Source organism: Spermophilus citellus, assembly GCF_964194105.1.
Source record: "Spermophilus citellus genome assembly, chromosome: 6".
NCBI lineage: Eukaryota > Metazoa > Chordata > Mammalia > Rodentia > Sciuridae > Spermophilus > Spermophilus citellus.
Window position 1 is genome coordinate 33,023,484 of NC_138187.1, and position 20,088 is coordinate 33,043,571.

A 20,088-nucleotide genomic window follows, 5' to 3' on the forward strand; every position below is an offset into this window, starting at 1 on the left:
GAGGCAGTGGCGCCTTCCCGGAGCAGTGGCTCTGCCGGAGTGCTCTGCTCTCCTCCACGAAGGTCCTCATTTATGTTTTGCATATATAAATAATAAAATCTTCCAAGAGTCAGTCATGGTATACAATGTCTTTAAAAAATTTGAATTCCTGGTTTAGTTCTGCTTAGTTGGCTGTTTAGAAGCAGCAGGAAACAAGATACCAAACAAAACGCCTTGACACAGAATGGTCAAAACAAAGCATAATAAAGCGGAAAAAAAATCCAAGTCGTGATGAAACACAGCATCCAACAAATAGGCACAAGAGGACAAAAAGCCACATTAATTATGCTTCTGAAGAACTATGAAGAATTCCCTAAGGGTGATACAGCTGTAAATTTCACCAGGAATCACAGAACTTAAGGAAAATATACTTCCACTGATACATCATCAACTTAGAAAATACTTCAAAAAATTAGCATGTACAATATTAGATACAAAACAGCAGAAAGCATGCATTTTTAAAGAGACAAAAGTCTTTAATGACCAACATCATATACTTATTTAACTACAGCAGTCTTCCCTCAAAACCTTATAAATTTGCTTTAAATGCTGGTCATTTACTTTTTTGGCAAAATTAGGGTAGGGGATTTAGACCTAGAAAATATATAAGCCCATATTTATGTGATGCTTTATTATATTAGTTCTATAAGTCCTAAAAAATCTCTAGTTGGTTTTATCAAGCAATAATGATTAAACACGAACGTTACCGACCAGCAAGTGATGGAAAGCAATGGAAACAAGAGCGGAGGAACACACCACCATGTAAACAGCTGCTGCCAAGAACAGTCTAGAAAACACACTGTTTAAAGCAAAACTAATAAAATTGAAATACTAACATTTTCCAAGCTTCCCAGAATTCTCATAAACATATATGTCAGAATGAATTTTTAGCCATTAAGAGAAATAAAAGCAAGATGTAGTGCTAATAAAGTGATTAACAAATTTACATGGACTTAAAATTACATAAAATCAGATTTCTGACCAGCATTTTAATTGAAGCACTGCTCTGGTATTAGCACTGATACCAGCAGTGCACAACCTGGGTGCCCTTCCCAGAAACAAGCAAGTCACTCACGTTTCCGTCGCTCCTCTGGCCCCCTTTGTGGGTGATGACCACCACTTCCATCCACTTGCGCAGATGTTGCTGTTGAAAAAACACACCTTTGGATACAAATTCTTCAGGGTAGAAACATTTCACTTGCAAATACTGCTTTCTTGATGGACACTAGCAATCTTTCATTTCCCTTGTATTTAATATGATAACTACAGTGTTTCCATTACTGCAATAGCCCAATATCAAACTAGTGATGTGGACAACCGGCATTTGTTCTTATTATTTACACAGAAGGGCTAAATTTGCTACTATGACAAAGTATCCTGAAACCTGCTCATTCCAAATCCAGGCCCTGCTTTTCCTTCAGTGTTGATTATATGCACAGTTGTTCAACTGTGTCAGATATCAGGCAGGGGATAGAGAAGTGACCCACAGGCCTCATCCCTGCCTAGGGGAACTCATAGTCCAGTGGGAAAATAGGTAAAACACAAGTGCTCAAGGCACAGGAACCAGCTTTAGGCCGCTGTTCTACCTTGAGAAATGCACAAAATAATATACCTGCCTTCAAAGTACAGGCTCACAACATTTTGTCAATAAAATTCCCTGAAGGATAATAACCACTAGACTATAAATTCACCTGACCTATACCTTACTCAAAAGAGAACTGAAGGTATCAACAATGGCCAGCCGTGTCACCATTCTTACTTTTAGATTTTCCAAAAGAAAAAAAATGATATTAACTAGTAAATAAAATCATTTTCAATTTTTAGTTCAGTGAGGAAATATCCAAAACAACAAAACACATAAGATCTTTTAAGAGCAAATGTTGGGGCTGGGGATGTGGCTCAAGCGGTAGCACGCTCGCCTGGTATGCGTGCGGCCCGGGTTCGATCCTCAGCACCACATACCAACAAAGATGTTGTGTCTGCCGAGAACTAAAAAATAAATATTAAAAATTCTCTCTCTCTCCTCTCTCACTCTCTCTCTTTAAAAAAAAAAAAAAGAGCAAATGTCAAGCGGTTCAACTGAGAGAAAGGAACCGAGTATCACACATAACAGAAGGAAGCTGGGCCCTTATTTCACCCCATCCACAAAAGTTAATTCAAAATGGATCAAAGATCTCAACATAAGAGCCAAAACTAGAAAACTCCTCTCAAAGAAAGGGAAAAACTCAGGGTTCTTTCCATGAATGCCGACCTTACAGAGTATCTTATCTCTGAAAATAATGCCAATGGCCCAAGCTTCGAACCTCAAAAGGGCATCTTGAAGGAAAACAAAAGCCCCACTGGTGGCTGGGCGCAGTCTGAGTGAGAATGAGCCACCCACAGGTGGAGTGTCCCGGCAGAACCCAGCAGGCCTGGGTATCAGGCAATCTGTGCCACTAAATGCAGAAGCACTGCCATCTAAAGTCAGTGTGTGGGGGAGGAAATGTCTGGGTAAACAGCAGCACAATCATTCTCTATCCAAGTATGCCAACACTCTGCTTCTAGAGGATTTTCAACCTTTTGGAAAGCCAGAGAAGGCGGAGACAAAATCTCCTGAATGAAACAACACAAAACCCACATATTTTATTATAGGGAAAATGACACTCAGCCTGCATCAGAAGCAACTAACTATAAGGCAGTTCTCCTCATGCTGCACAAAAAAATGTCTGGATAATAAGGAACTGCCAGCTCATGCCAGATCTGAACAAACACCCCCCAAAAAGTTACTTCAACCAGGCATATAAGGGAAGCAAAAAATGAGAGCTGAGAGCAGAGACAGTAATTTTTTAAAAGAACCAAATGCATTAGGGCATTTAGAACACAAACACACACACACACACACACACTCGCTTCATATATGAAATGTGGGAGAAGTATTACTTGATGTGTTCTGTTGGGAAGCATACAGATCACCTATTTTAACCACTCATGTCAACGTCTGTATGCATGGAAACTATTAAGTACTAAGTACATTAACATGTGGAGGCCTAAGGGGAAGTACCCTATGACTTGGAAAGTGTGCTCCACGTAAAGCTGAGTTTCCCAATTACAATCTATTATTAAGGAACTACTCATACTTTCAGTGCTGTGGTCATTATACATTATTTAGTTATCTAAATATATGAAAAAAAAAAGTACATGAGGTAAACGACTTTGTGGTTTTCATACATGAGCTATCTATCTATCCCCCAAATGCAATACATCCACACATACATAATCTGTCTGCTCACTTCTACTTACAGCTTATACCTGTAAAATACCTCCAGTATCAAAGTGTCTAAAGTGCTACTTAGCAAACAAGCATGAAAAATACATGCAGTTACAATTAAGTAAGGTGACAAACAACTCTTCAAGAAACTGTTTACGAAGCAAAAGGTAATGTAAAAGAGCTGACACATGAACTCTTCCATCTGCCTACACTTACTGTTAGACAAACCCCGTACTTGCAGTTATTTCTCTGATAATTCTAAAATGCAAAAGATTTCTGAAGTTCTTGCTCTGGGTTATACAGGAGATATTTCTTCTATTTTGTAGAAGGAAATGTAAATTGGCAAATGTCTTCAGAGAGAAATGTGACAACACACTGGAAGATTAAAATCCATACATTCTTTCTGAACTAGAAGTTCTACCTCTAGAAACTGGTGCTACAGATAGACAAGGGAAATTACAAACAAGTTTTTTGCTTCATCATAGACTAATGGTAAAAGATGAGTCCAATTAATGAAATATTATGTAGCCAAATAACACAATGAAGAAGCACTTTGTGCAATCACATGGAATGACGGCATTAGTGGGAAAACCAGGAACTGTGTGTATATGAGGCTCCTTTTGTGGCAAACAAAAGAATATCCACATATTCTATGATACATGTAAAGTATCTCTAGAAACATCACAGGACGCTGTTAACGCTGGCTGATTTCAGGGAGGGATACCCAGCAGAAGGCGGCCAGGGAAGGAGACTTGCTTTTGCATTTTGAGCCAGACAAACGTAGTGTTTATTTAAAAATAATACATTCATAAGAATTATTCATAAATTTTTCAATTTCTATAGAGTACTATTGTTTTTGTTTGTTTGTTTTAGTTATTGATGGACTTTTATTTAATTTATTTATATGCGGTGCTGAGAATTGAACCCAGTGCCTCCCATATGCAGGGCAAGCGCTCTACCACTGAGCCCCAGCCCCAGCCCCAGCCCCTAGAGTACTGTTCAAACACATTTGACTTACCATCATCTGATCACAAAACTTATCATTGAAGGAATTTGGGAAGAGCCTCGTAACCGAAGTCAGGCGATTTACAACATTCAGTGTCAAGCTTCGATAATCTCCCAGCATCATCAACAGAGGTCGCATATGTGTATGAATTTGATCTACTTCTATGGTAGCACCTTCTAAAAACTGTGGAAAAAAAAAAGATGTTATAACAAAAAATAGGCAACAGAATACTTCACAACCGAGGGGAACTCACATTCAATTCTGCATCATCTGTTTTCCCTTGGAAAATGGAGAACCAGTCACATATCTAACCATGTGTCCTCCAGAAACTGATGATGGAATGAAGACCCAGCTGTACTACCCTGTGACTATGAGACTGGAAGGACACTACCATCTAATGTGCGGTCATCAGACAGGCTTCCTTCCAGGTGTACAGAACGAGGTACACATGCATACTCTCACAAGCACACGTGTGCACACACAAGCACTCACCTTCCTCATACAGGCCTCTCCAGCCTCCTGAAGCTCACTGTTGGTGGAATTAAGGGCTTTGAAGAGTGCAGCAATGATTTTCTCCCTGGACTGAGGAAGGTAATTACAGGCAGCAAGTGCATCTGTAGGGAGAAAAATCAGTACAATTTCATTATTAATCTGAAAAACACTGGAACAATTTTCTTCTGTAAAGGATCCTACCAACTATGAGCCACTAACCCTCTTTCCTAGTATCTGGTCTCAAGAAAAACAAAGGATACATGGTCTTCCAGCCACATGGTCAATGCTGTCTAGGAGTGAAGTTAACAGCCCGCCTGAAAGACCACAGTAAATCTTCTGCCTCCAGATACCCTGCTCCCAGTCAGGCATGGTGGTGCAGCCTGTGATCCCAGGAGACTGAGGCAGAAGGATCACGAGTCTGAAGCCAGCCTCAGCAACTTAACAAGGCCCTAAACAACTTAATGAGACCTTGTCTCAAAGTAAAAAATAAAAAAGGACTATCGATCCCAATGCCAAAACCAAAAAGCAGATACCCTTCTCCCAAAACATCTTCAGAGTTTCAGTGCAGCTGTCACATCTGAGTTTCAGAGAGCATGGCCTCCAGAGCATGGGTGACAGGGAAGAAACGCACATGGCTTGACCACTCAACTACCAAGGTTTAATCAGGCAGCCTCTGCTCCCTGCCCCAAGTCTGAGGGATAAAAGCTTTAAACCTTTGAAAATGGAAATAGTCTTACAAAAGAGGACACATCTCAACACATAAGAGGCATCCTGATAGAAGTGAGGAGCTGCCAAACAGCTCCCCCAGAGTACTCCATTACCTTTGGTGATTGCCAAAGGGATATGGCAATATTTTACTAAGTACATAAGAAGCAACAAACAATCAACTTTAAAAAGCTTATATTGTCTATTTATTCAACACATCAAAAAAAAAAAAGAAATGACTGTTTATATGTACAATGGTCATTCAGTACTGATCTAGTATGTTTTCCTAATACTTGTACTAAACAACAAAAACTGATACTCCTGGTGAAAACTCTGAAACTATAGGATTCTTAAATGCTTCATTAGAAAGTCTATAAAGGCAATAGGGTACCTTACTATTTACTCTGATTCTGATGAAAATGTCACTATGGACAGTATGACAATTCTTTTAAATGGAACATTTGATTCTTAGGAGAATTATAAATAGCCTACTGCACAGTAAAATCCACAGACTATTTGATTACAAAGTTTCTTAAATCCTAACAACGCATGCAATCTTAAGGTATCTCATTATGTAACTTGATAAACAGATCCCATCTTTAAAAGACCCCAAAAGCCAGAAGCATCAACAATAAAGGCCACTGTCCCCTTTCCTTTTATACCCTGTAACTTGTTTCACATTTATATTCACTTACTTAATGCTGCAATCCGTAAAGGTACAAGTGACGGAAGGCTTTTATAGCAGGGCAACTTGGTTAAAGCTGAATCCTCAGCCTCACACAAATTCAACAGCTGGAAAAGGTCAAACAATTGAAGTGAGCCCACTTCTCCTGGAAGGACACGGTGACCTCACAAATAACTGAACATGGTCTGCCAAACACACCAAAACGCAACTAACGATGGACAAACTAAACTAATCCTAAAGAAGCACTAAAATATGACTGAGCTACTCTATTCTAAAGCAAAGCTGAATTAACCTCATGAGTGAAATAAATTCTTAGACATGTCCTCACTCACTCTGACACCATGTTTTTTTTGTTTTTGTTTTTTTATTTTTAAATAACAGAGGATGTTTATCTAACTGCAAATCCCAGATGGCAGGTTCGTCTCCCCTTTGTTCAAAGCTGCCTCCCCTGGGCCCTGGGCAAGCACTCAGAGACATGGGACATAATGCAAGCATTTGAGTGGTCACTTTTTTTTCTTTTCCAGCACAGAAGAGCATAATGAAGGAGGCTGAATGTCACTGGGAATTCCAGAAGCTATCCTTCAGACATGTTGGCATACAAGTATATATTTATGTATCTAATATTTAAAATAACATATATGTATATATTGTTCTAATACTATTTCTGCCATCTCTTTACATTTTAGAAAACTAATATAGGTTTTTATCATATTTTTCCCTTTAAAATTCCTACCTGGTAAAAGAATGAAAGCAGTAGGAAAGAACACATAGTGAAACACTTCCAGTCATCCACCAAATTCTACTCCCCAGAGGAAACTACCAAGTCCTTGTATGACCTTCAACAATCCTCTCCCATATGAGCGTATGCATGTGTAGGTGTAGGGGCAGGCGTTGAATATGTGTGTTTTGGGTAACTCAATACAAACCAGAGTTCCAGACATGGTCATACTCCAGGATCACTTGGGAGACTTTTAGAGAGCAAATTCCCAAGTCTCACCCTGATCTACTGAACTTGGGTCTCCAGGGAGAGGAATTAGAGCCTATACTTTTCAAGTGATTCTCCCATATTCTGGTACAGCTGGAGGACTGATGAACATTTAGAAAACTAATTTAATGTCCTCAATGCTACCAGACTCTGGTTGTAGGTTTAGTGAGTCTTCTATGAATGTTATACTATGTCTGAATCCAGAACAGGCAAGGGAAGTTGTCCTCCCACTTTGCAATAACTCTTTTATGAAGGATATAAAAAGGTGTAAAAGACCACAGCCTCATGCCCAAGCAAAAACAGAGAGCTTAAAAAAAAAAGAAAGAAAGAAAACAAAAAGGTAAATTTTTATAGTTGGACATTCAGGTTTAGTTACAGGAGGAATTTCTTTCCTTAGGATTTCTGCCTCAGTTTACTCTATAATGCCTGCAAAAGCAAAATTCATGTCCCATGAAAATTTCAAATTGGGGCTGATAACCAGAATGTTATTATACTCTAAGAATTAAGTCTTATAATTTGACTTTATCATGGTTTAATTTGTGTTCATTACTAATTCTCTATTTAATTATCACCTCACAGTTGAATGTTTACATGACAAATATCTAGAAGATGCATGTCTGGGTCAAGGAGCAAGTCCACTAAAGGAAATGAGAACCTGGCCAGGGAGTGCAATGGTTGGGAACCATGCTGTGAAATAAGACTCTTAATTCAAATCTAAGCTCCGCAGCTAACCTGTTCTGTGGCCTTGAGCAAGTAACAAACCCTCAGACTCAACGGCCATATCTTCAAAATGAAAATCAAAAGCATCTATGCCTCCTAGGGCACTGTCAGAGCTAAGTAAGGGTGCTTATGACATTCTCAACAGCATATGGTACATGGAAGTGATCCCTAAGTTCGATAATTTGGCCCTTGCTCTGGCTGGCGTTATTCTAGGAACCAATGCTACAACAGTGATTAAAGCAGGGGGTACAGCTTTATCACTTAAGCAAAACTGCAGAGGCCCTAAATTAGAGAAGGTTCCCTATAAGTCTGAGTTCTAAGGACTCGGGGAACAGCACCATTCTGCTGAGCATCTCTGGGCACAGTGCCTCTTTCCTACCAGATCCCAGCTTTGACACACCTGCTCAGAGTGTGGTGCCAGGCTAGGGCTAGTTACCTGAATTGCTCTCCAAGCCTTCTCTGAAGGCTGCCTGACCAGTCTCTGCTTACAAAGACAGGCTAGCAGACCCATGTCATCACCATCTACACCACTCCGCACCACCACCCCCTACCTCTGTGTAGAACACCTTATGCTCCACCACGTTAAGGTCCATCGTAAAGAGCCGGGGCTGCAGTGTGGTACAGAATGTGTTCCCTTCCATCAAGCCAATCTGTGCATTGGCAGGCTGGTGTCGGAGCAAGTGCTTCTTGGGTGGGACCATGTCCTGGAGGACCTAGGAAAGCCAAAGACAGGGTATCACTAACCAGATGCCCCCTGAAAAACAAAGACGTCTTTTCACCTTTTTTCATTATATTCCCCAATGACCACTTTGAAAGCCATGGCAAGGTGAAGTTACTACAGGTGCCCTTTACTGAGAGTGGGAGAGGATGTGTTTCACATTGTTAGAGCTGGTCACAGACCAGGGCAGGTCTAGTACCTCAGGCTCCAGAGTGACCCCTCTTAAAACAAAACTATCAGATAGTGCTTCACAGACTCAGGAAACAAGCCTTCTGCTCACTTGACACTAACAATTACTGATACAGTCATAAATATTAATACACCATTATTTGCATACATCAGATTAAAAAGAACATGTGCAATTATAGTACTTTGTGACAAAGACACAAAATTATTATAAATTGAACACTATCAACAACTCAAACTGAAAAAAAATTATGCTGGTTCCAGCATCAGAAATCTCACCTCTTTATGGGGTTCCATTATCACTGTCACACTTTTTCCAGTGACCTGGGCCAATACCTGCAGTGAATGCATAGCCTGTTTTCTCACAGTGGAGTTTGGAGAGGTGACCTCTCGAACCAAATCGTGGGTCACGTGGTGAAAAGACTTCTCCTGAGCTGCCACAATCTCTTCCGCTCTCTCCTCATCTTTTAAAGGTGTCGCACACCTCATCAGGAGCTGCTCCAGGGTGGTCTTTGCCATGGCGACAGCTCCATTGGAAACCTGTGGATCAAGGAGGCCTTAGATACAGAAGAGAGTGATGCTGCCCACTTCCCCCACCTTCTGCCATAAATGCTGTTCCTGGGGGTTCCACCCCTCACACCAGCCGCTTTAAAAGAAGCTTCTTCATGTCATCCACGTTACCTCCTTATAGGCAATTCCTACTTGTCATTCAGAACAGAAAATGTGATCTAGATAGGACCCTCGCATTTAACAAAGAGAAGCTGCTGATGCTGCCACATCCTGTCTGCATGAGCTAGAGCTGCCCGAGGGTTTGTGAAGGAAGCAACACCTGTGGGAAGCTGCCGATGCCTACGACATCCCATCTGCATGAGTAAGAGCTGCACGTGGGCTTGTGAAGAAGCAACCCCCATGGAAACCTCAGAGTACACAGGAAGCCCGTGCTCCCCCTTTCAGAGGCACTCTGCTCTGTGCTATTCTTAATGTAGCAAACAGGTATCTGGGTACCCAGAAATAGCCTGAGTCAGAACAATCTCTTTATTAAAGATGCTGTAATGAAACTAAATATCTAAGTTCCCACGTTGGGATGAGAGCATAATGCAGAACTGTCTTAGACCAACTGCACCCCAGGCAGAGCAGCTTCTTGAAAAAGAGTATGGCGAGTTAGCTTTGGGGCCACCCATCACCTACCTCTCCAGTTAAGTCCATCATGACAAAGAGGAGAGCCTTGAGGAAAGTCTGCTGGTTCTGCAGAACCCACGTGAGGGGGAGCCGCTCCATGAGGAATTTAATAGACACCACGCCCCCCAACTTTGCATACCAGGCCTGTTCATAGCAGCAAGCGCACAAGCGCTCCACAATATAGGAAAACAGGGGCAGCTGACATGCCTGGAGAGAGAAGCAAACAACCCATAAGGTGTCAATTCAATTCTTAAACCACCAGCTTCCTGAACCTCCGCCAAATCATCAATACTCGGTCCGTCCTTACCCTCTCTTTTGAGCCGAGGATAATACTTGCAACATCAAATATCACAGCTAAGGCCACTTCCCCAATTTTGCACAGTTCCTTTTCTTCATAGGCCATGCAGATGGCTATCGCGTCAATTAGAACCAAAGGATCCATTCCTTTGGACCCATTCTCTTCACTGTGAAACATAGCCGTGCTGGGCTGGCTGCCCACCTGGTAGCAAGGCAGCAAGAAGGGACCTGAAGGAGAGAGGGCAGGCGTGAGAACACATGAACACTCTTGGCCCTTACAAACTGCAAAAGGACCTCATTTCCCTCTTTTTTTTTTTTTTAAGTTGTAGTTGGACACAATACCTTTATTTTATTTATTTATTTTTATGTGGTGCTGAGGACCAAACCCAGTGCCTCGCATGTGCTAGGCAAATGCTCTACTGCTGAGCCACAAACCCAGCTCCTCTCATTTCCCTCTTGACATTAAGAATTCAATGAAAGCCAGCACGTACCTTAAAACAATCTCCTCTGAACTGCAATTATTTGTCATTAAGTGGTCTAATTCACACGAAGGCTATCTTTCTGAATATTTTTCATGATATACTATTGTATTCCAATTTTGTCAATCATGACTCAGAAAAGTATTAGATTAAGATGAAAAACACAAATTTTTTTCAAAGTCACCGAAAGACTAAGGGACCCAGCCTGGGAACTATTGTGCTGTGCTGTGGATACTCCTGACAAGTAACAGAAAATCAACAGCGCTCAGCTGTGCCATAGGATACACCTACTCAGAACAGTCTGCCAAAGTAACTGGCAGTTAACACCTGGTGGTTACTCCAGTTACTAACTTCCAATACTAGGCAAGATCAAACTCAGCAAGATTTGTTTTGCTGGAAAGACAATGTAAACAGAAGAAACCCTGAGAAACAGCTGAAGTGTTCAATTGTGTCTTACTGACTGTTCCAGCCAAGAAGGGAGAAAAGGGGGAAAGTTGTGCAGCATTCCTAAGAAAACTGCTGGTCAACCTCAAGAGGAAGGGTTCTGAGGACTGACTGAAGCAATGCTTGGCCTGCAGACTTAATTACTACTTGTGGGAGGAGATTAAAAAAGAATTGAGTACGTTTTCAGAAACACAACAACTGGTAGGGCCAGAACATTTCACTGTCATCATCTATAATGGATCAGAAATAAAAATGATAAACAATCACTCCTTCGCCACCAGGTGTTTGAGAGCCACTGAAGCAGAGGTGAGCAGCCATTCCAGGTAGGAAAAGCAAGATGGGTGCCCATGGGGACCAAAAGAAGCACCCAGTGGGAGAGCAGGGTGGGAGAGCAGGGTGGGAGAGCAGGGTGGGTGAAGGCTGGCTTCAGCCTCCACTTTCCACCAAAAACAAAGGGTCTGAAGATTCAACTGGATGTATTTTACAGACAAAATCTGGCAATGCCTTTAAATTGTCATGGTGCCCACCACCAAAATACCAATAATCTTTACCACAGAAAACAAAAGCTAAAAATTGATTACTCAGCTTCTCTGAAACAAAACATTCTGACCAATTTTTCCTGTGCCAACAGCTCCCTACACTCACCGCACTGCTGGGCCACTGCCACCATGGTATAGTGGCGAATCAAGCTGGCTACGAAGGGCAGGGCACTGGGCCGCAGGTCTTTGATGACAGCAGACATGAATGCCCCCGTCAGAGCCTGCTCAAATGTCTTCCGGGCTGGAGTGTCTTGTGCTTTGTAGCGGTGCGAGATGATGACATTGGGTATGGCTTTTTCTGTGAAGCTGAAAGACAAAATTAAATCCATCATCACAACCTCCAGCTCATTTTGAGTTGATGAATCCACTATCACTAATTTCTTAATTTTCAACCTGCCCAATTCCACCTTCTCTTGATAGGAGTGGTGAGTTAATTTCTTTCTTTGACTTTAGCAACACCTGGAATCAAATGTGAATTTCATTATCAATACTTACAGTCAGGACAGGCATGGTAGCACACATCTGTAATCCCAGCAGCTTGAGTGGCTGAGGCAGGAGGATGGCAAGTGCAAAGCCAGCCTCAGCAACTTAGAGGGGCCCTAAGCAATTTAATGAGACTCTGTCTCTTCAAAAAAAAAAAAAAACTTAAAGTCAATGCATCACAAGACATATATTCTACCTAATATGAGCACAAGACATGAATCAAAGGCAAATTAGAAAAAGACAACATATTTGCTATTTTCTATTTTAAGAAAATCAATGTTTGATTTTGAGCTTTTATAATTAAAAGTCAAATTCTAAAAAGTAACTCAAATCAATGATCAAATAAACATGAAAAAAGTCATGAGTTATGTGTAACCACATGGCTGTTAATATGTTGAAAAAATAAATAAATAAGTAAAAAGGGCTGGGCATGGAGTACAGTGGTAAAAGTACTTCTGGATTCAATTCCCAGCACCATAAATAAATAAGCCAGCCACCCAGGATCTAAATGCCCCAGATGCCTGAGTCCCACGATTGCCCCCAACTTGCTTTTCCCTAATATTCCTAAAAGTCCAGTAAATGGCAACTGTGACTGAAGGCAAAAGAGCCTATGGTCAGCCAGAGGAAGCTGGAACCCATCACCTACCCCCCACAACACTAGGAGCAAATGCTAAGGCCCTGTCTGCTCACAGCAACTTTTAAGAAAGTCAATGTTTGATTTTGATCTTTTTTGATCTTTTATAATTAAAAGTCAAATCTTAAAAAAGTAACTCAAATCAATGATAAAACAAAACAAAACAAAAAAAACATGAAAAAAGCTATGACTTATGGTAAGCTCAGCCTGGCCCACCTAGCTCTCCTCCTCACCCCGTACCTCCCTGCTGAGCCCAGCTGAGGGCTTCTGTCCTGCTTCCCGAATCCTAAGGTAGACTTCTCCTGGACTTTTTCACAAATTTCTTCTTCCCAGTTACTAAGTATCCCTGACAAAATATGGAGGACCATCCAATGTATGACAATCTATTAAATAAGAATTCAAGAGTCCACACTGCTATAAATAAGTATTAGAAGAGGAGGAAAAGTCTAAGATTAATCACCGCCTGGGGTGGGGGAAAGAAAGGGGGGTAACCAAAATGGGCACAAAGGATCTTAATAGGGAGATGAAACTAGTCTAAGACATTTACATTTGAACTACTCACTAGCTACTAAACTCATAAAATTGTTCACTTGGAGTTGGTGAGTTCTTGAGATGTGAAATAAATCTCAACTGAGGAAAAAAAAAAAAAGAAAGCAAAACCATCATTTTGTAATCACTGTAATAATACTTGAATGGAGGAGGATCGTCCATGAGTGCCATTATAACCAATGGGTAAGTCTGATGAGAAACAGATTACTCACCTCTTCTCATCATCTCAACATCTTTCCCATTGATTATTTATATGTAAAAGAGTAAAATAATAGCCTTAGTGGAGAGCCAGGGTAACACCATTTTCACTAATGGGACAGGTCACTAATGGTGCCTGCCAGGGTGTGTGAGAACTTGTATGTTGAGAGCCACAGCCGAGTTGGAATGGCCCCTGGCATTTTGCCAATAGTATTGGTTGAGAGGCGAGCCATTAAGATGATGCTGGATTGATTCAATTGTATATTAGACCTTCACTGTCCACCTCCGGTGCCCGCTACTTTGGAGTTCTCGGGAGGATTGCCTGGGGAGTTCCCGTTGGTTGGGGAAGTTCCAGGGGAGAAAGTGCCGGTTGGTGTGTGGTGTTCCTAGAGGAGACACGTGGGTGGCGTTCGGGAGAGTTCCCGGGGAGCGTGTGTGGAGTGTGCTGGTGGAGTTCAGAAATAAAGTTTGTTCCTGCTTGAGTGGCTCGTAATTTGTGCCCAGCCAGACTGCGGCACTTGTGTGAGGTTTCTATTGGACATGCATAACCTGACTCCAACCACTGTGGGAGGCCAACCTTACACGTGACTGAGTTATACTCCCTGGCTGGGTGCTGAGGCTCTCAGTCGCAGAAATGTGGCACCCTTCTTGGGTGCGAGGGTCAGTGTCTCGTGCATGGGTGTGTCTTGCTACAGTTCCATGGGTGAGGCTATGCTCACCTGTTCCTTTGTAATATAACCCCTTGCCCAGTGTAGGATAGAATCTTCCATGGAAGTGCCTTGTGTGTGTCCCTTTCTCTTAGTGTGCCCTTGGGTGTGGCCTACCCAGGTGTCAGTCAACCTGCTGACAGTGGACATCATGAAGATACTCAGCCCCCTGACCCCTTGCCTCATTTGAATAGCTTCCCTCAATAAAAGGTGTCAGTGTGCTCTCGTGCTCTTTTTCTTTCTGCAGGCCCTTAAGGTCAGAGGAGCTGTCACCGCAACCCCAAAGAAAAAGGTATTTGTGTCTCTTGTGTGGTTATTTCGTGCAGCCCAGTTAGCCCAGTTTAACTGGAGTGACCCCTGAGCCTTTTAGTCGCGAGAACAGAAACCCGGCAAACAACAGAGACCCAAGCAAACCCACACGGAGGCTCTACAAAATAGCTGCTTCTATTCCTCAAAAATCTCAATGTCAGAAACAAAGCCAAATAGTATCTGCAGATAATCATCTATGAATTAATTCTTTAAAAATTTATCAGGAAGGTTATCTATGACACCACTATCCTTTTGTTTTGTATCTGAAACAGAGAGAGTGCCACCACCTTCTTGATACTAGACACTAAGCTTCTTTAATCCAAGTCAGTCTTGCCAGAAGCTTTTCAGTTTTATTATTCAAAGAACCAACTTTTGGCTTTACTGTACCACTTGACTGCATGTGTTTCTCTATTTTGTTCATTTCTTTTTTTTTTCTTCATTTTTGTCATATTTTTTCTGACTTTTGAGATGTAACATATATGCCACAGCATTCATTTTAATTAAGAGTTAAGTTTTAGTAAGTGTACAGTCACACAAACCATGATGATGATCCAATTTTAAAACATTACCCTGTCAATCTCTATTCCTGCCCCTGGGCTACCACTGACCGGCTCTTGCCTTTCCTAGATGGTTCACACAAATGGACTCACACACATGCCATCTTGGGTTTGGCTTCTTTCACTGAGCACACTGCTTGTTGAGGCCTGGGGTAGTATTTCACTGGGTCTATCATCCGCATTTGGTTATCTATTTGCCAGATGATAAACATGCATTGTTTATAGTCGACTGTGATCTTTAAGGCTTCAATTTTCATATCAGCTGCATCCCATTTACATTTGACTACATATTATCATTTTCGTAGTTCTATTCCTTCTCCCCTCTCAGATCTTTCAAAGGAAACTTTCCTTCTGCCTTTAGAATGTGTCCCTTATATAGAGTGTTGATAGAAGGCTTCCACTTTAATTTGAAAACACCCTAATTTCACCCTCCTTCCCTGGTTGTGTCCCACCAGACACGTGACTCTAAGCTGGCAGCTACTCTCTTCCAGGCTGGAGCCCTGTTCGGGGGCTTGCACAGATGCCAATCCAGCATTCGCTTCAAGGTCATCATTTTGTTCTGCCAGCTCTTAGATCTTCCCTTTGTTTCTCATTTGTAGCTGGTAATGCATCTGTGTGTGGCTTTTTTTTTTTTTAATTCTGTTTTGGATGCACTCATCATATTGAGTCTGTGTTCATGTTTAATTTTTCATCAGTTCTGAGAGTTTCCCAGCCATTAGTCTCTCCCTTCTTGTGAGACTTCAAGCAACTCTGCTGTTTCACTCCATATTTCATGTCATTCTTCTCTTTTGAATTTCCCATCTTTTTCTCTTTGGCATGCACTCCAGGAATCTTACTTTTCTATTTTTGTAGTGCCAGGGATCAAACCCAGGTCCTTTTAAATGCTGGGCAAACATTCTACAGCCCCCAGACACTTTTCTTCTTATCTCAAGAGTCTCTCAATGTAACTTGCGGTTTATGCCTTTTATCATTTTAAATGTATTGGGCATAGATATAACCTAGTTCTCATGACCCTAACACTGATGTCCCCACAGGTCTATCTCCGCTTTAGGTGAAGCTTACTGGTGCTTACTTATGTTGCTGTATTTCCTTCTACACTTGCTTGACTGCTCTCTCATCGATGCCCTTTGACAACCAAGACCTTTTGTATGTTCAGCACTACTTTTGATGCTGTAAGAAATGTGAAAACATATGGGAAACTCTGTTCCCTGAAACTTAACAGAGAAAGACAATACACATCCAACATCTCAAAATGTCTTTAAGTAAAGGTCACTCGAAATCTAAAGTGATAAGAGCAAAATACAAACATCAAAACAAGTCTTTGGAGAAAGATCATTATGAACTAGAAAAGTGGAAGGTCCACTGAGAGCCTCTCATACACAGGTGCTATGGATACAATCGTGAGCAAACGGGAGGGAAAAAGGATCTGCCCCTTGATTTCTTGAGGCTCAACCCACTGTAGGTAGCAGTAAGACCTACAATGAAAGTGAATTAGAGCAGAGATCAATTCTCATTCCCAGCACCCAAATTCTTTCTATTTTCTCTATAAGCCAAAACAAGCACTGCCAGAGTGCTTCCTGACTTAAAGATGCATGCTCCCAACTTGAGAAACCTGTGAGATCCCCTCCATCCCACGTCCTTGCAGGAAGATAACTTTGTCACAGCAAGCGACACACTTACTTAGGATGTGCAAGCAGCTGGTAGAGCGCGTGCTTGTTGTCCTCTAGGCTCATCATGGCCACCAGGAAGCACTTGATTACCTCCCAAGCCTGCCTCCGGTAGTAGGGCTCCGTGTTTGCACTTTTCAGGCAGTCCAGGGCAGTTTCGATGGCCTATGACAAAGCAGCACAGAAACTACCTTTTGTACTGAAATTACATGATTCTGAAAAGCTTTCACTGAAAACCCTGGCAGTACCCAAAATTACCTTAGGGCTTATTTCTTTCTTTGAAAGAGAGCACAGAGGGCTAATATAGCCTAGCAAGCACTAGCCAAATGAAAGTTGTAGAAATGGTGAGTGTAGTAGTATGAAATAAGGAATTGCTTGGTTCAAACTAACATGTAAGATGGAGTTTAATGATTTCAAGTCGTTGGGAGATTACAGAAATTTTAAGTGAGCTTGGAACCTTGTGGCAATCTGCTGGGTCAAATTAGAGTCTGTGCCATCTGTACTTGATGAGGTCCTAATCACATTCTTGAACCTTCTGCAAACTACAGCCTTCTCCATGTCTTCGTTCACACCTGAAAGATGGCTTTCCTAACCTTTTACTTTACTAAATTCCCTCTTTAAAAGAGAAAAAAGTTGCATCGATGTTTTCTCCCAGAAGACCAACACAGACAGCTACACACACACATACACACACACACACTTTAATTCCAAATCATTTCAACTAGGCTGTCCAAGAATTTGGCAACACAATCATAAATTACTACTACTACTACTAATAATAATAATAATTTCTTAACAGGCAAGACATTAACCTTAATGATAATTACATACGTGTGAAAGCCAGTAAGAAGACAGCACAGCTATGTTTTGGATAAAGAATGGGAGAAAAGTAGGTACTAGGGATGACAGACAAGTATGGAATCAACTTGGTTCTCAATGGCACTTGAAATAAAGCTGGGGGGAGAGTCAAACAGGCCAAGAGTTCACGGGCAAGGTGGACTGGGTTTCACTTCCTTGTCTTCAGGAAAGATGGAAGTGCTCAAGATGGAAGTGCTCAATGGTCCGAAGTTCCTGAGGCAACACCTTCCACTGGCTTCCCAAAACCCCCTCACCAAACAAGCAGATCACCACGTCAATCTACTCCAAATTAGAAACTGCCCCCTCCCAAAGCATGTCTTATTCACATATTTTAAATAGAAGATTGTTGCTAGGAGCCACAAGCAAATATACGATGTATGGCACCTTTGGTTGTAAAGTGACGCCAGCTAGCCACTGAGATATGATTATGTTAAGATTTACATTCATATGCAAATTGGGCTCCTGCTGTTCACCTTGGCCTGCTACCGGACTCAAGTTACGGGACTCCTGGAGAGTTCCCATTGGTTGGGGAAGGATAGTAGGAGGAAATTCCGGGGGAGGTCCGGGCCCCCCGATTCCGGGGGAACGCGCGCCGGTAGAGGCCCGCGTGGGAGGACAGGGTTTGGCTTGCCAGCGCCTAGAGAGTATCGGCGGCTTTTTCAAAATAAAGTTTTGTTCCTGCTTGAGTGGCTCGTGATTCTGTGCCCAGCCAAAACTGCGGCATTTGGTGGCCCGTGCGGGGAACGCCTGAAGCTTAGAGGTGAGTAAAATTGCTCGCCCCTGAGGGAAGGCAACAAGATGGGTGACCATCTCAAAAAACAATGTGTTCTTGTTTTGATTTATTTTGTTTTTATTTCGAGCTCCCTAGCCCTAGAATTTTCTCAGGCGAACTGGGAAAAATGGTTGGCTCAAGGTTTGAAGTTATTCGGCCCTGAGAAAGAGAAAATCGATACAACCATTCTCTGCTCCGTTTTTGTTTCATTCTGCTTCGGCTTTGTTTTATCCTATCTTATTGGGTTACGTTACCTTTATAGTAGATTAGAATCCAGTAAAAAACAAACCGAAAAACTGTTAAATAAATTGTTAGAGCTCCAAACTATGGTAGAAAAAACGCTAGGTCAAGCAAAAGAGAAGGTCTCTCAAGCTAGTCAGACAGAGGAAAATTTAAAGAAAGCAAGCTTAGAGGAAAAGCAGCCATCAGGTGGAGAATTACAACAGGAGGTTGCTACTAACTCCGTTCTATCACCAGAGGGCGTAATTCAACCAACAGCTCCATCTACCGCTGAGCGGCCCTCAACTCCCATAGTTGATGGACGGAATTCTGAGGCAGGACCCCAAAGATTAGCATGCCCTGTACTTGAGCAGGCAGAAGGGCAACGAATTCACCGTGCTTTAGATTTCAAAACAATAAAGCAATTAAAGGAGGCTGTAACAACCTATGGGCCGCAAGCTCCCTTCACAATAAGCATGGTCGAATCTGTTACCAACTTGGACATGACACCAGCAGACTGGGCTAACATGTGTCGATCTGTGCTAAACGGAGGACAATATTTGTTATGGAAGGTTGCCAATGAGGAATTTTGCATGGAGACAGCTAGGCGAAATGCAGAAGCTGGTTACCCTCAAAGAAATATAGATATGCTATTGGGAAAGGGACCTTATGAGGGTCAAAGACAGCAAATTGAATATGACCCTGGCGTATATGCACAAATTGCTGTAGATGCAGTTAGGGCATGGAAAACTTTACAGGGGCATGGAGACTTACAAGGTCAATTATCTAAGGTAATACAAGGAACTAATGAACCTTACGCTGAATTTGTAGATAGACTTATTCAGTCAGCCTCTAGGATATTTGGAAATACAGAACAGGTAATGCCATTTATAAAACAACTGGCTTATGACCAAGCAAATCGTTGCTGCAGAGAGGTCATTAGACCATGGAGACATGAAGATTTAAACACATATATTAAATTATGTAGAGACATTAATGAACAAGGGCAAGTCTTAGCAGCAGTACAACAGGCTTTAGATGCCAGGCCAAAAACATGCTATAATTGTAATCAAACAGGACATTTTAAAAGGAGTTGCCCCATAAGAGGAGGGTTTAACAAAGCTGGGTATCAAAGGAATAGAATACCGGGTATTTGCCCACGATGCCATAGAGGGAAACATTGGGCTAATGAATGCCGCTCTCAAACCACCATAGAGGGTATTCCGTTGTCAAAAAACGGACAAGGACCAAGTGTTTACCCACGATATCGTGGAGAAAGTTATCAGGCTCCATTGCCAAAAAACGGACTAGAGGGCCCAATGCCCCGGGGCCCAAAACCACAAATATATGGGGCAATGGAGGAACCCAACAGCACCATCAAGGTAGTGCCCAGGACGCATTATCCATTAAATCC

General features: G+C 41.9%; 1 protein-coding gene across 15 annotated transcripts in view; it reads right to left on the minus strand.

Moving 5' to 3' along the window:
- The window catches only part of TRRAP (transformation/transcription domain associated protein), a 135,477-nt gene that overhangs the window by 68,779 nt on the left and 46,610 nt on the right, over window positions 1–20,088 (minus strand). For 14 of the 15 annotated variants that reach the window (XM_081299852.1, XM_081299851.1, XM_081299849.1 and 11 more), the window contains exons 22-31: window positions 16,839–16,990; window positions 11,828–12,027; window positions 10,270–10,487; window positions 9,972–10,169; window positions 9,063–9,323; window positions 8,431–8,592; window positions 6,185–6,281; window positions 4,785–4,906; window positions 4,305–4,475; window positions 1,115–1,183 (exon numbers count right to left, since the gene is read on the minus strand). In XM_081299852.1, the coding sequence (XP_081155978.1) occupies window positions 1,115–1,183; window positions 4,305–4,475; window positions 4,785–4,906; window positions 6,185–6,281; window positions 8,431–8,592; window positions 9,063–9,323; window positions 9,972–10,169; window positions 10,270–10,487; window positions 11,828–12,027; window positions 16,839–16,990 (1,650 nt within the window). The remainder of the gene's footprint in view (window positions 1–1,114; window positions 1,184–4,304; window positions 4,476–4,784; window positions 4,907–6,184; window positions 6,282–8,430; window positions 8,593–9,062; window positions 9,324–9,971; window positions 10,170–10,269; window positions 10,488–11,827; window positions 12,028–16,838; window positions 16,991–20,088) is intronic. The other variant, XM_081299855.1, reaches the window with a different exon arrangement.